We start from the raw sequence: 15,584 nt of genomic DNA on the forward strand, positions 1-15,584 counted from the left end.
GCAATTCAGACCTTATTGGTCACACCGTGCCCCTTATAAATCTCAATGTTCATCCTACAAAGTCCCATCACAAGGGAAAACACAAACAAATAGACAAACACATTTTTTGCCCGTATTGAAACGGCTGTACGCCGTATAGGACCTGAATAAACTCAATTTCCCTGTACAAGAATACGGGGTAAACCGTATGGGTTGGCAGGCATGCGTGCATTGTCTTTGTCCTGGTCGCCTTTTGGCATTGTTCTCTGGTCTGCCACTAGTGATACAATGCCTTACAGAAGGCTGTAGCCTGGTGTAGGCCAATGAGTTTCAAAGACAATGCCCATTTTTCATAATTATCAGAGCATGTTTTGTTTGTGTAGTGCAGTGGAACGACACTACGCTGTATTGGCTCGGTATGGGGCTGTCGGGGGTCGTGTCGGGCCGTGACACACTGCGTGAACCCAACAGGACACGTGACCGGATAACGGGGGGGGGGGCCAGGGGCCCCAGGGGAGTCACGTGGTTGGGGGGATCGGGAAGGGGGGCGTGGCCTGGGGCAGAGCAGGCCAGGCCGGAGTGGTTATAAGCGGGGTGTGGATGGAGAGCTGGGGGCTGTTCTGTGCTGTTCTGCTGCTGGGTCATCTCTGGGATGAAGCTCTCCGGTCTCCGCTAGTGGACCAGGCAGCGTGTCGGGCTGTCCTGGTCCAGTAATGTAGTATCCCCGTGTGTTAGTTAAGTTAGGAAAGGTGGCTAACCACCTTAAGTCGTTATGTTAAGTGTTAATTATGTTACCTAAAAAACAGTGTTGCCTCCAAAGTTGCAGTGTGCGCCTGAATTTAACCCACTACATTTGCATGTTCACCGCAAGTACCGCGTGTGTGTTTAATGCAGCAACTTGATGCCTTGCAAAAGGTTTCGTCTATTTGGTGTCTGAACGTCTTGACACAACTCCTATTTTATTGCCAGCAAGGGTAAACACCTATTGTTGCTTTTTCACACTTTGACACTGGCAAAAAGGTCCCGTAGATATGCGAGGTAATCTGTCTGCGCCAGGGACGTGCAGTCAGGGGAGGCAGGGGAGGCTTGAGCCTCACCTGTCAGACGCCAATGAAAATAGTTGTTACGAAAAGTAAAAAAAGAGAATAATACAATTAAATAAATATTAAGATTTTTTCCACTGAACTGTGTTATAAATGTAATTTCTGTACGATTCCAATCATTTTTAAAGTCAAAATCGCCAAATTTGCGGAGCTACGCTGCAAAGACAGCAAGAGACGAGGGGTGAGGCAGCGACAAGCTCAGCCTCACTGAAGGGGGACGTGTCTAACACGCCCCCCTCAGTGAGGACACGCCCCCTCAGTGAGGCCACGCCCCTTCCGTGAGGCCACGCCGCCCTCAGTGTGTGAATCTGGCTCTGACACTAGTCAGTGCCTCCCCAGCCATTGACCTCACCGCACGTCACTGGCCTGCGCTTACTCTTGGAAAGCCAACATTGTTGACGATCGACGAGTTCAGAAAGGTCGTTTAAGTCCTTCTAGGTTGACCGTACGGGTTTACTTTATTTTATCGTAGTTATTTTATGTTGGGCAGGCTCATTGCGCGATTATATTCACCAATGAGTCTCGCGTACGAGATAAGTTCAAGCGTTTATACATCACCTGACGTGTACCCCCTGGGACATTACCACGTCACCCCCAGGGGTCCGTTTACCCCCGGTTGGCAACCAGTGGTGCAGTGTAGTGTTTAGTGTAGTGTATAGTGGTGCAGTGTAGTGTATGGTGTAGTGTATAGTAGTGTATAGTGTAGTGTATAGTGGTGCAGTGCAGTGTATAGTGTAGCGTATAGTGTAGTGTATAGTGGTGCAGTGTAGTGTATAGTGTAGTGTATAGTAGTGTATAGTGGTGCAGTGTATAGTGTAGTGTATAGTGTAGTGTATAATGGTGCAGTGTATCGTGGTGCAGTGTAGTGTATAGTAGTGTATTGTATAGTGTAGTGTATAATAGTGTATTGTATAGTGTAGGAGTGCAAAGTATAATAGTCAATAGCCTAGTGTATAGTATGTACGTAATGTATGATATCATTTTTCACATTTATAAATCACCTTCTCACATTACCCCCTCGGACATTACCCCAGGAGTCCGCATACCCCCGATTGGCAACCACTGGTGTAGTGTATAGTGTAGTGTAGTGTGTAGTGTATACTGTAGCATTTACGTAATAACTCTTTCGGATGATATCGTTTCACACGTTTATAAATCACAACCATGTTACCCCCTGGGACATTACCACGTATCCCCGCAGGGGTCCGCCTCGTACCCCCCAGTTCATACCCACTGCTCTAGGGGGTATGGGCAACATCGTGGTTTTGTGAGAGATGGTGCCTGGTGACGTGGTAATCGGTCAGGTGGACCGGCCCCCCCCCCACAATATTTAATTTGTCTCTTCACTAAACGTTAACCGGCTCTAATTCAATAACAACAAAAATGTGAACGTGGAAACGTTCAACGGAATTGCATTGTCACCTCAAAAAGCAAACTGAAACCGCGTTTTTAAATAAGCGTTGTCGCTGTTGTCTCTCTCACGCTGTTGTCGGACACAAATCTCATGGTCGGTTGTCACAACAGGGGGGGGGGGGGGGCCTCCAAGTCGTAGCTTTGGCCACCACCAGGGGGGTCAAAGCACCTCCCCCCCCCCCCCCCCGGGCGAGGCCCCCCCACGCTCGTTACGCTACCCAAAGCCGCCGCTTTGTGTGCGTAGACCTCGACCCCAGCGGCGGAATGATCGCGACTTAAAGCCGGCGGCGGACGACGGGACCACTCACAGGGCAGTACGTTGTTGTAGCGATTCTTGCCGCGGTTCTCCGGTAGGAGCGCCGCATCCTGGGACTGCTGCCGCCCCACGTCCTTGAGATCCTTTCGCGAGCGACGGGCGGGGGGCAACGAGAGGCAGGGGTCACAATCGAGAGGCAGAATCTGGTCGTGTCTTTTTTCTATCTTTGGGAAGTGCAATGAGCTAGGAAGTTTTTTTTTTTTTTAAACACAGGTGTCTGATCATGGGCCACGGCATTGCTGTAAACCCCTTATGGGTGCTCTACTTTATTACAGACCAAGTCAGACCTTATTGGTCACCCTGTGCCCCTTTTAAATCTCAACGTTCATCCTACAAAGTCCCATCACAAGGGAGAAACACAAACACATAGACACTCACCACCACTACGCTCACCACTAGTACACTTACCACTGCTACTCTTACCACTAGTACACTCACCACTAGTACAATCATCACTAGTACACTCACCACTAGTACACTTACCACTAGTACACTCACCACTAGTACACTCACCACGAGTACACTCACCACGAGTACACTCACCACTACACTCACCACTAGTACACTCACCACTAGTACACTCACCACTACACTCACCACTAGTACACTCACCACTAGTACACTCACCACTACACTCACCACTAGTACACCACCACTACTACACTCACCACTAGTACACTCACCACTAGTACACTCACCACTAGTACACTCACCACTACACTCACCACTAGTACACTCACCACTACACTCACCACTAGTACACTCACCACTGGTACACTCACCACGAGTACACTCACCGCTAGTACACTCACCACTACACTCACCACTAGTACACTCACCACTAGTACACTCACCACTAGTACACACACTCACCACTGGTACACTCACCACTAGTACACTCACCACTAGTACACTCACCACTACATTCACCACTACACTCACCACTAGTACACTCACCACTAGTACACTCACCACTACTACACTCACCACTAGTACACTCACCACTAGTACACACAATCACTAGTACACTCAGCACTACGCTCATCAGTACTGTCATCATCATCATCAGCAGTAGTAGTACTATCATCATCATCAGCAGCAGTAGTACTGTCATCATCAGCAGCAGTAGTACTATCATCATCAACAGCAGCAGTAGTACTATCATCATCAGCAGCAGTAGTACTATCATCAGCAGCAGTAGTACTATCATCATCAGCAGCAGTAGTACTGTCATCATGAGCAGCAGTAGTACTATCATCAGCAGTAGTAGTACTATCATCATCATCAGCAGTAGTACTATCATCATGAGCAGTAGTAGTACTAGCATCATCAGCAGCAGTACTATCATCATCAGCAGTAGTACTGTCATCATCAGCAGCAGTACTATCATCAGCAGTAGTACTGTCATCATTAGCAGCAGTACTATCATCATCAGCAGCAGTAGCACTATCATCATGAGCAGCAGTAGTACTATCATCAGCAGCAGTAGTACTGTCATCATCATCAGCAGTAGTACTATCATCAGCAGCAGCAGTACTATCATCATCAGCAGCAGTAGTACTGTCATCTTCAGCAGCAGTAGTACTGTCATCATCAGCAGCAGCAGTACTATCATCATCAGCAGTAGTACTATCATCATCAGCAGTAGTACTATCATCATCAGCAGTAATACTATCATCATCAGCAGCAGTAATACTGTCATCATCAGCAGCAGTAGTACTGTCATCATCATGAGCAGTAGTACTATCATCATCATGAGCAGCAGTAGTACTGTCATCATCAGCAGTAGTACTATCAGCAGCAGCAGAATCATCATGCTTCACCATCATTGTCACCATCGTAAGGTCACACATCCAACAATCGTGATACGTTGGCCCAACGAGTTACAGCGACATGCTAACACGACCGCAACAGTGGCGCGTGGTGCCGGGCAGGTCTAAAAATATTTAAAACTATTTATTTTTTATTCTACCAGGTAAGGCCCACTGAGATAGATAGATATATAGATAGTGTTTGATCAGAAGCGACCTGGCTATCACAAATGATAGCTCAACGAAGTGGCTTTTCATTGTCACGTGAAAATGTTTAGCAGCCAAATACTCTAAACGCGTGTCTCTTAACGTGGAGGGAAACCGGAAGAGCCCGGAAAAAAATCCACGCGTCAGGGTAGGGGGTCGAACCCACGATCTCCTGTATACCAGGCGAGGTAGTTAACATCTCATAGCCAGAGTGATGATGATGAGAGACACAAACTGTGTGTGGTGTGTGTGTTGGCTGTGTGTTTGGGGTGTGTGGGGTGTTTGTGTGGGGCGTGTGTGAGGTGTGTGTGGGGTGTGTGGGGTGTGTGAGGTGTATGTAGGGTATGTGTGGGGGGTGTGTGTGTTGTGTGTATGGGGTGTGTCTATGGAGTATGTGTATGGGTGTGTGGTGTGTGTGTGTGTATGTGGGGTGTGTGTGGTGTGTGTGTGTGATGTGTGTGGTGTGGTGTGTGTGGTGTGTGTGGGTGGTGTGTGTGTGTGTTTACGTGTGGGGTACGTGTGTATGTGTGGTGTGTGTGTGTGTGGGGTACGTGTGTGTGTGTGGTGTGCGTGTGTATGTGGGGTGTGTGTGAGGTGTGTGTGGCGTGTGTATGTGGGGTACGTGTGTGTGTGTGGTGTGTGTATGGGGTGTGTGTGCGTGTGGGGTGTGTATGGGGTGTGTGTGAGGTGTGTGTGGCGTGTATGTGGGGTACGTGTGTGTGTATGGGGTGTGTGTGGTGTGTGTGTGTTGTGTGTGCGTGTGGGGTACGTGTGTATGTGGGGTGTGTGTATGGGGTGTGTGTGTGCGTGTGGGGTGTGTGTGAGGTGTGTGCGAGGTGTGTGTGGCGTGTGTGTGAGGTGTGTGTGGCGTGTGTATGTGGGGTGTGTGTGTATGGGGTGTGTGTATGGGGTGTGTGTGTGGTGTGTGTGTGTTGTGTGTGTGTGTGCGGTACGTTTGTGCGTCCTCTCCTCCGCCTTACCTCGAACTCCTGCGAGAGGAGGTAATTGGAGTCGGCCTGCAGCTTGCGCAGGTGATTCTCAAAGTCGGACAGGTAGATGGGACTGGGAATAGCCAGGAGAGAGAATGTGGAATCAGTGGCCGCGTCGGTGAGAGAGAGCAGGGGGCGGTGGGGAGTTAAATTTTCATGGCAGTTATGTACTGGACGCTGAACTTCTTTCGCACCGTACGTAGCCAACCGTGCCGTGTATGGGATTCGGTGGCCGTGTATGGGATTCTTTTGGTCCCTGTATATAATTGGCGCACGGCGTTGATATGAGATGCTGTCAGCACGACCGACGGCTACGCAAAATGAAAGTATCTTGTCTCATTTTGACTACAAGCTTTCGTGACGGCAGGAATTCATATTCGTTGGTTCTTTCGGTAAAGTCATAACAATAAAATGTTATTGTTATTATTTTTCAATCGACGTGAATTTACCCATGTTTACGAAGTGCTTTTACCCAAGGCGCTTTGCAGGGGGTAACGAGGGGGACGATCGGGGGTACAGTGAGGGAACAAAGTATTTGATCCCCTGCTGATTCTGTACGTTTGCCCACTGACAAAGAAATGATCAGTCTATAATTTTAATGGTAGGTTTTTTTTTAAACAGCGAGAGACAGAATAACAACAAAAATATTCAGAAAAACGCATGTCAAAAATGTTAGAAATTGATTTGCATTTTAATGAGAAAAATAAGTATTTGACCCCTCTGCAAAACATGACTTAGTACTTGGTGGCAAAACCCTTGTTGGCAATCACAGAGGTCAGACGTTTCTTGTAGTTGGCCACTAGGTTTGCACACATCTCAGGAGGGATTTTGTCCCACTCCTCTTTGCAGATCTTCTCCAAGTCATTAAGGTTTCGAGGCTGACGTTTGGCAACTCGAACCTTCAGCTCCCTCCACAGATTTTCTATGGGATTAAGGTCTGGAGACTGGCTAGGCCACTCCAGGACCTTAATGTGCTTCTTCTTGAGCCACTCCTTTGTTGCCTTGGCCGTGTGTTTTGGGTCATTGTCATGCTAGAATACCCATCCACGACCCATTTTCAATGCCCTGGCTGAGGGAAGGAGGTTCTCACCCAAGATTTGACGGTACATGGCCCCGTCCATCGTCCCTTTGATGCGGTGAAGTTGTCCTGTCCCCTTAGCAGAAAAACACCCTCAAAGCATAATATTTCCACCTCTATGTTTGACGGTGGGGATGGTGTTCTTGGGGTCATAGGCAGCATTCCTTCTCCTCCAAACACGGCGAATTGATTTGATGCCAAAGAGCTCCATTTTGGTCTCATCTGACCACAACACTTTCACCCAGTTGTCCTCTGAATCATTCAGATGTTCATTGGCAAACTTCAGACGGCCATGTATATGTGCTTTCTTGAGGAGGGGGACCTTGCGGGCGCTGCAGGATTTCAGTCCTTCACGGCATAGTGTGTTACCAATTGTTTTCTTGGTGACTGGTCCCAGCTGCCTTGAGATCATTGACAAGATCCTCCCGTGTAGTTCTGGGCTGATTCCTCACCGTTCTCATGATCATTGCAACTCCACGAGGTGAGATCTTGCATGGAGCCCCAGGCCAAGGGAGATTGACAGTTATTTTGTGTTTCTTCCATTTGCGAATAATTGCACCAACTGTTGTCACCTTCTCACCAAGCTGCTTGGCAATGGTCTTGTAGCCCATTCCAGCCTTGTGTAGGTCTACAATCTTGTCCCTGACATCCTTGGAGAGCTCTTTGGTCTTGGCCATGGTGGAGAGTTTGGAATCTGATTGATTGCTTCTGTGGACAGGTGCCTTTTATACAGGTAACAAGCTGAGATTAGGAGCACTCCCTTTAAGAGTGTGCTCCTAATCTCAGCTCGTTACCTGTATAAAAGACACTTGGGAGCCAGAAATCTTTCTGATTGAGAGGGGGTCAAATACTTATTTCCTTCATTAAAATGCAAATCAATTTATAACATTTTCGACATGCGTTTTTCTGGATTTTTAAATTGTTATTCTGCCTCTCACAGTTCAAACAACCTACCATTAAAATTATAGACTAATCATTTCTTTTTCAGTGGGCAAACATACAAAATCAGCAGGGGATCAAGTACTTTTTTCCCTCACTGTAGATAAAGGCGGTATGGGGAGGGAGGGGGGGTATGGGAATTACTTGGGGGGGGGGGGAGTTACCTAGGGATGGAGGGAAGGATTGGGCCAGGGATGAGTGTGGGTCTCGAGGGAGTAGTGGAAAGTGGACAGGGAGGACGATCGCTTCGTGCGGAGGAGAAATTTGTTCCATCCTCCCGCTCGGATAGCCACAGACGTGGAGCTGCTTGTAAGCGAATCGTCAAAGAATGCATTGTTTAAATGCATGCCCATACAGGTCAGCACACTTCAATGGGGATTACCGTTGGTACGGCTATTTTGGTGCACACAATCGACAGACAGTACAAGAAAAATGGGCTCCCTTAATGAGCATGCATAATGTACGTTGATTACCATATTAATATGCATTAATTAATCCCCCCCCGCCCCCCACTTCGCGCAAGAATAGAGTTGTCATCGCATCTACGCCGCTATTTAAGGAACGAAACAGGGGGACTTCTCCACAAATCTGGCTGTCCGCCTGATGATTGCTGGTTGTAATTACTGACGAAACGTCGTTACTCAAATTGTAAATGTTGTGGCTTGGCTCTCTAACACACAACCGGTGTTGTTGTACTAGTACACTACACTATACACTACACTATTATACACTGCACTATACACTACTATACACTACACTATTATACACTACACTATACACTACTATACACTATTATACACTACACTATTATACACTACTCTACACACTACACTATACACGACACTATTATACACTACACTATACACTACACTATTATACACTACACTATATACTACACTACACACTACACTATACACTACTATACACTACACTATACACTACACTATACACTACTATACACTAGACTATACACTACACTATACACTACACTTTACACTACTATACACTACACTATACACTACACTTATACACTACACACTACACTATATACTAATGCTGTACTAGTGACGAATTGGCCACGTTCTGTTTACGTGACAAACCCCTTAACTAGTTGGCTGTGTGGGGCTGCTGGCAGGTTTAACGGCGTCACCACATCTGTGTATTTACGCGATGTAACCCCCCAAAACCCCTGTATCATGGAACTTATTATGACATGTCAAATGAGACGCCACGTTGTTGTACACCGAGGTCAATGAAGCGGACGCAACAAGACGCGGCCCGAGCGCGGGGACGAACGTCGGCCCGACGTTGGGCCAGCGACGTCCCGCGTCTGCCGCCCACCGGGCAACCGCGGTGGTGTGGCCGTTTGCACCGCCCGGTGAATTGGGGCGGCCGGGGCAGAGATGGGATGGGGGGGGGGGGGGGCGAGAGGCTGGGAGTTCCGCAACTTTTCCCTCTTTCGTTTCAACTGGAGCGCCTGGAATTGGAAGCAGACTGCCTATTTCTTGCGCCGCGGTGGCGAGATGTTAACCGCCTCGCCTGGTATGCGGGAGGTCGCGAGTTGGATCGCGGCTCTGACGCGTGATTGCGTGTCTCTCTCTCTCTGTCTCTCTCTCTCTCTCTCCATCTCCCCATGGTCGCATGGTTTTTATTCTCCGTTTTTTTTCGCCGCTACGCATTCAGAATCGACTTCACTCCGTTTAGAGTGCTTGTCTGCTGCAATAAATGTCCACACGACGATGATGATGATGATGATAAGCCCACTTTGTTGAGCTGCCGTTTGTGATCGCCAGATAGCTTCTGAAAAAGCGCTACATGGCAGCTCAGTGGGGCCCTTACCTGGTAAAAAAATATATATATTTTTTTAAATACGCGTTTTAGTTTTCAATCGCCATGCCCGGAGATGGAATGGAACCGGCGTCCTCTGAATCGCGGCGACCTCTGAATCGGCGACCTCTGAACCGGCGACCTCTGAACCAGCGACCTCTTGAAATGGAGACCTCTGAACCGGCGACCTCTGAACCGGCGACCTCTGAACCAGCGACCTCTTGAACTGGAGACCTCTGAACCGGCGACCTCTTTAACTGGAGACCTCTGAACCGGCGACCTCTGAACCGGTGACCTCTGAGCCAGCGACCTCTTGAACTGGAGACCTCTGAACCGGCGACCTCTTTAACTGGAGACCTCTGAACCGGCGACCTCTGAACCGGTGACCTCTGAACCAGCAACCTCTTGAACTGGAGACCTCTGAACCGGCGACCTCTTTAACTGGAGACCTCTGAACCGGCGACCTCTGAACCGGTGACCTCTTTAACCGGCGACCTCTGAACCGGCGACCTCTTGATCGCGAGCCCGCTTAACACCGCCACCGCGGCGACCCCGCGGGGCAAACACCGAGCGACGTCTAGAGCTTCCCCGGCTGTGCGAGCGCGGGGGGTTTCACCTCCTCTCGGTCTTGCGTTGGGTCTTGGAGCCCGCCGTTTTCTCAGGCGACTTCAGCTGCATCGGCTTGTCCCGCTTTTGCCTGCAACGGCAAAGTTGCCGCGTGACTGCGGTGACCGACCAACACCGGCCCCTTGCTACCGGAATTCTGAGTGTGTCAGGTGCGAGTGTGTGTTAGTGTGCGTTTGTTTGAGAAGATGTTCCATTACAGGGGGGGTGTGTCCCACGTTTCGCAAGCGTAGAGAAGGGAGGGCATGACCGTGGCCGAGAAGGCCCGAAGCTTTGTGTGGAGCTACAGACCAGCTAGCGTCCACGCGGTAGCCGCTTGACTGATTCGGAGTGAGAACCTCTGCTGTCAAACCGGAGCCGGTTATGAGCACGCTGCCCAAGTATGGAAAACTCGACACTCTCTCCAAAACTGCTCCATCAGTTGGCACAGTAGGGGGCACAGGTGGTGCATCGGCCAGTCATCTCAGTCAGTCGACCCATGGCACCTGCTGGGTCTGTCCCGTGAGCTCTTGCCGGCGGGCGTTCGACACTTCACGTGGCCTTATAGTGCACCTAGCCTGGCACAAGCGCCGTGGTGATGTCACTGCCACTTAGTGGGGAATGGCGGTTGTTGTTATAGTTGTGCTTGAGAGTGTATGAGAGTGAGTGTGTGAGTGCTGGCAATCATAGGTCGTACTTGCTAAAAGCACTTGCCCCAACAGTCTGTTATGTGTGTGGTCAGCGGTAGTGTAGCGGTTAGCACACTGCGCTATGAACCCCACGACCCGCGTTCCAATTTCCGCTCACCGATCCTGGGTCTCCCCTAGGTCAGCTCAGCCTCAAATGAGTACCCGGTGCGGTGTGTAGTAAACATCGCTGCTGGGGAGACAAAGGCGGCCGGCCGTGGTGCTGACCACCCAACCCCTCGTGTGCCGTGCCGGCCTCCATAGGTGCTGCTCGCCAACAGCACTTGCCCCACCAGTCAATCAAGGCTACACGGGGGACCCTTGCCCTTTGTTAGCGCGGAGCGGCGGCGCAAGAGGCCAGCGCCCGGCGAGCCGAGTTCGATTCCCACTCGCGGCCCGCGGCGGCCCGTCACGGGCCTACTCGGGGGGCCGGAGCCTTTCGCCTGTTTTGGCGTTGGCCGCGGGTGACGAGCGCGGTGCGGCGGCGGGGGGCGGAAACGCCGGGGTTCCGGCGCGGGCGGAGCGTGCCGCTGGCCACGTACGGCACGAGGGCCTTGCGCTTCCAGTAGAGGAGGGCGGCGGTGGAGACGAGCAGCAGCGAGAGGGCGATGCCGGCGAGGGTTCCCTCCACCGGGCCCCAGAACTCCTCTGCGTTCACGCGGCACAGACAGGCGACGACGGCGGCGGGTCAACCCGTCTGTGCCTTGAACTTCCGTCGCACCGTACGTAGCCGACCGCGCTAATCGGAGGTCTACAAGCCTTGGATGGATGTTTTTTTAATATATATATTTTTTTACACTGCACAAGCGAGCCGCGCCGGGGACAAGGCGAGCCAGCTCGGCGTGGAATGGGAGGGAGGGGAGGGGGAGAGGAGGGGGGGAGATAGGGGGGGAGGGAGGGAGGGGGGGAGGGAGGGAGGGGAGGGAGGGGAGCGGAGGGGGGGAGGGGGGAGGGATGGAGGGAGGGGAGGGAGGGAGGGGAGGGAGGGAAGGAGGGAGGGGAGGGAGGGAGAGGAGCGGAGGGGGGGAGGGAGGGGGGAGGGATGGAGGGAGGGAGGGGAGGGAGGGAGGGGAGGGAGGGAAGGAGGGAGGAGAGCGGAGGGGGGGAGAGAGGGGAGCAGAGGGGGGGAGGGAGGGGGGAGGGATGGAGGGAGGGGAGGGAGGAAGGGAGGAAGGGAGGGTGGTTTTTTCCCACTGCGGGAGCCGAGCCGTGCCGCCGACGTCACGCGCGATGAATGCGTGGAGAACGCACGGAGGGAGACGGAGCACACGGACGCACCTGGCGCGGTGAGGATGGGCGCGGAGAAGAATGTGTCGGTGAAGAGCGGCTCGTCGAGACCTCGGGGGACGTCCTGCAGCGCCGTGTAGGCCCTCACGCTCAGCCTAGTCACAACCACAACCACCACACGCTCAGCCTAGCCACAACCACCACACGCTCAGCCTAGCCACAACCACAACCACCACACGCTCAGCCTAGCCACAACCACCACACGCTCAGCCTAGCCACAACCACAACCACCACACGCTCAGCCTAGCCACAACCACCACACGCTCAGCCTAGCCACAACCACAACCACCACACGCTCAGCCTAGCCACAACCACAACCACCACACGCTCAGCCTAGCCACAACCACCACACGCTCAGCCTAGCCACAACCACCACACGCTCAGCCTAGCCACAACCACAACCACCACACGCTCAGCCTAGCCACAACCACCACACGCTCAGCCTAGCCACAACCACCACACGCTCAGCCTAGCCACAACCACAACCACCGCGCGCTCAGCCTAACCACAACCACCGCACACTCGTCCAATGTATGCACGTCGAAGTTCTTTACCGCCGCTCATCGGCGGTGGCCCAACCCCGACCCACCGGACGCTCGGCCCGACCACGACCGCACCCACCGCACCGCCGCTCCCCCACGCGGCCACGCGGACCGGGGGATGGCGGCGGCGGCGGCGGCGGCGGCCCTCACCGGTAGGGCGTGTTGGGCCGCAGCGGCCCCCCGTGGCAGGGCCCCCCCGCGGCGTCCGCGCAGCCCCAGGCGGCGTCGGCGCGCCCGGCGCCGACCTGCGTGGAGAAGGCGCCGAGGCGGTCGCGCAGGCAGCGGTTGGCGAAGGGCGGCGTGGCGTACACCTTGACGGAGGCGTTGCGCGCGTACTCCTCGTACGGCGGCAGCGAGCGCCGCGGATCCGGCTTGGCGGGCGACGTGTCTGCGGGAGGAGGAGTGGGGCGAGGAGGAGGAGGAGGAGGAGGAGTGGGGCGAGGAGGAGGAGGAGGAGGGGGGCGAGGAGGGAGGTGTCATCGATGCCGTCATTGTCATCATCAGTCATCGTCGCCATCGTCGGCTCTGTCATCGTCGTCGTCATCGTTACGATCGCCATTTGTTAACTTGATCATCATCGTCGCCATCGTCGGCTCTGTCATCGCCGTCGTCATCGTTACGATCGCCATTGGTAACTTGATCATTATCGTTGTCATCATCGGCTCTGTCTTCGTCGTCATCATCATTACGATCGCCATTGGTAACTTGATCATCATCGTCGTCATCATCGGCTCTGTGTTTGTCGTCATCATCATTATGATCGCCATTGGTAACTTGATCATTATAGTTGTCATCATCAGCTCTGTCTTCGTCGTCGTCATCATTATGATCGCCATTTGTTAACTTGATCATCATCGTCATCATCAGCTCTGTCATCGTCGTCATCATCATTATGATCGCCATTGGTAACTTGATCATCATCGTCGTCATCATCAGCTCTGTCTTCGTCGTCATCATCATTATGATCGCCATTGGTAACTTGATCATCATCGTCGTCATCATCGGCTCTGTCATCGTCGTCATCGTTACGATCGCCATTGGTAACTTGATCATTATCGTCGTCATCACCGGCTGTCTTCGTCGTCATCATCATTATGATCGCCATTGGTAACTTGATCATCATCGTCGTCATCATCGGCTCTGTCTTCGTCGTCGTCATCATTATGATCGCCATTGGTAACTTGATCATCATCGTCGTCATCATCGGCTCTGTGTTTGTCGTCGTCATCATTATGATCGCCATTTGTTAACTTGATCATCATCGTCGTCATCATCGGCTCTGTCTTCGTCGTCGTCATCATTATGATCGCCATTTGTTAACTTGATCATCGTCGTCATCATCGGCTCTGTCTTCGTCGTCATCATCATCATCATCGCCATTTGTTAACTTGATCATCATCGTCGTCATCATCAGCTCTGTCTTTGTCGTCATCATCATTATGATCGCCATTGGTAACTTGATCATCATCGTCGTCATCATCGGCTCTGTCTTTGTCGTCATCATCATTACGATCGCCATTGGTAACTTGATTATCATCAACAGCACAGCCTCCCTCCTGGCCCCCACCCCCTCTCCCCCCTGCCCCTCCCCCCTGCCCCCCACCCCTCTCCCCCGCCCCCCACCCCTCTCCCCCGCCCCCCCACCGTCGCCGCTACCCTGGGACTCGTGGACGATGACGCTGAAGAACTTGATCTCCCCGTTGGCGTCGCTGAACCAGTCGCAGCTGATGTTGAAGCGGATCCCCTTGCGGAACGCCACGCTGCTCCTGTCGGCGGGGGCCGCCTCGCGCGCCGGCTCGGGGGGCCCTGCACACCGGTGGGGGGAGGGGGGGGGGACAGCGGTGGGAGGGAGGGGGGTGATAGTGATAGCGGGGGACAGCCGCGGGGGGGGGGGGGTGCTCAGCAGGTTCCCGATGTGTCAGTAACCGTTGTAACTAATACAGGGTGCATCTTCTTTGGTTCTTTCGGTAAAGTCACCACGTAGAATGAGAATAAAATAATAAATTGATAAAATAAAATAACATAATAAAATTCTCACGACGTTTCGGCCACAACACAAGCGGCCTTCATCAGGGACGAGACTGTCTGGAGGACAGCGCTGGAGCTGTCCTCCAGACAGTCTCGTCCCTTCACCTGATGAAGGCCGCTTGTGTTGTGGCCGAAACGTCGTGAGAATTTTATTGTGTTATTTTATTTTATCAATTTATTATTTTATTCTCATTCTACGTGGTGACTTTACCGAAAGAACCAAAGAAGATGAATCCTTGCAGTCACGAAAGCTTTAAATCGAAATTTAACACAGGGTGCTCGAGAAGTGTTTTAACACTTCTGAGAATTTGCAACAAACACCGCAAGAAATTTGCTGCTGCCTCCGGCCTCTGGAGAGCACCTGGAGAAGATTCCAGGCGTGTCTTGAGAATGATGGCCAAGGATGGTCCCATGTCAGTGTTCATATTTTTTTTTTAAGTACACTGTGTATCACCGCTTTTATTCAACTTGACTTGACTCCTGTGTCGTGGTCAAATCTTGTGATCGAGATTTAGTCGACTTCCCGTTGTCCAATCGACGACCAAATTTTGCACACGTACTCAGATCCGGCGACAATGCATGTCTGTATCAAAATCGGCATCGATTCATCAATTAACTGCCTCCTTTCAAGCAATATTCGTTTTTTTCATGGACGGCATATTAATTATCTATTTTTTGCTCGCGCAAAAAGCAGGCGCCGCGTGTCTCTTTTTTCAAGATGTCATCCAATTGCCGTTGTCCAATCGAGTTATTTACTTTTTAGTGCACTTTAAAAT

General features: G+C 51.8%; 1 protein-coding gene across 2 annotated transcripts in view; it reads right to left on the reverse strand.

Annotated features, from left to right (window-relative positions):
• PTPRB (protein tyrosine phosphatase receptor type B) overlaps positions 1-15,584 on the reverse strand; it is a 112,953-nt gene that overhangs the window by 16,437 nt on the left and 80,932 nt on the right. For both annotated transcript variants that reach the window (XM_076054283.1, XM_076054284.1), the window contains 7 exons: positions 14,437-14,586; positions 12,931-13,168; positions 12,230-12,333; positions 11,494-11,599; positions 10,279-10,359; positions 5,810-5,891; positions 2,804-2,894 (listed from right to left, as the gene is read on the reverse strand). In XM_076054283.1, the coding sequence (XP_075910398.1) occupies positions 2,804-2,894; positions 5,810-5,891; positions 10,279-10,359; positions 11,494-11,599; positions 12,230-12,333; positions 12,931-13,168; positions 14,437-14,586 (852 nt within the window). The remainder of the gene's footprint in view (positions 1-2,803; positions 2,895-5,809; positions 5,892-10,278; positions 10,360-11,493; positions 11,600-12,229; positions 12,334-12,930; positions 13,169-14,436; positions 14,587-15,584) is intronic.

The sequence above is a fragment of the Petromyzon marinus genome, chromosome 65, assembly GCF_048934315.1.
Source record: "Petromyzon marinus isolate PM22_M1 ecotype Great Lakes invasive population chromosome 65, UKy_Petmar_22M1.pri1.0, whole genome shotgun sequence".
Classification (NCBI taxonomy): domain Eukaryota; kingdom Metazoa; phylum Chordata; class Hyperoartia; order Petromyzontiformes; family Petromyzontidae; genus Petromyzon; species Petromyzon marinus.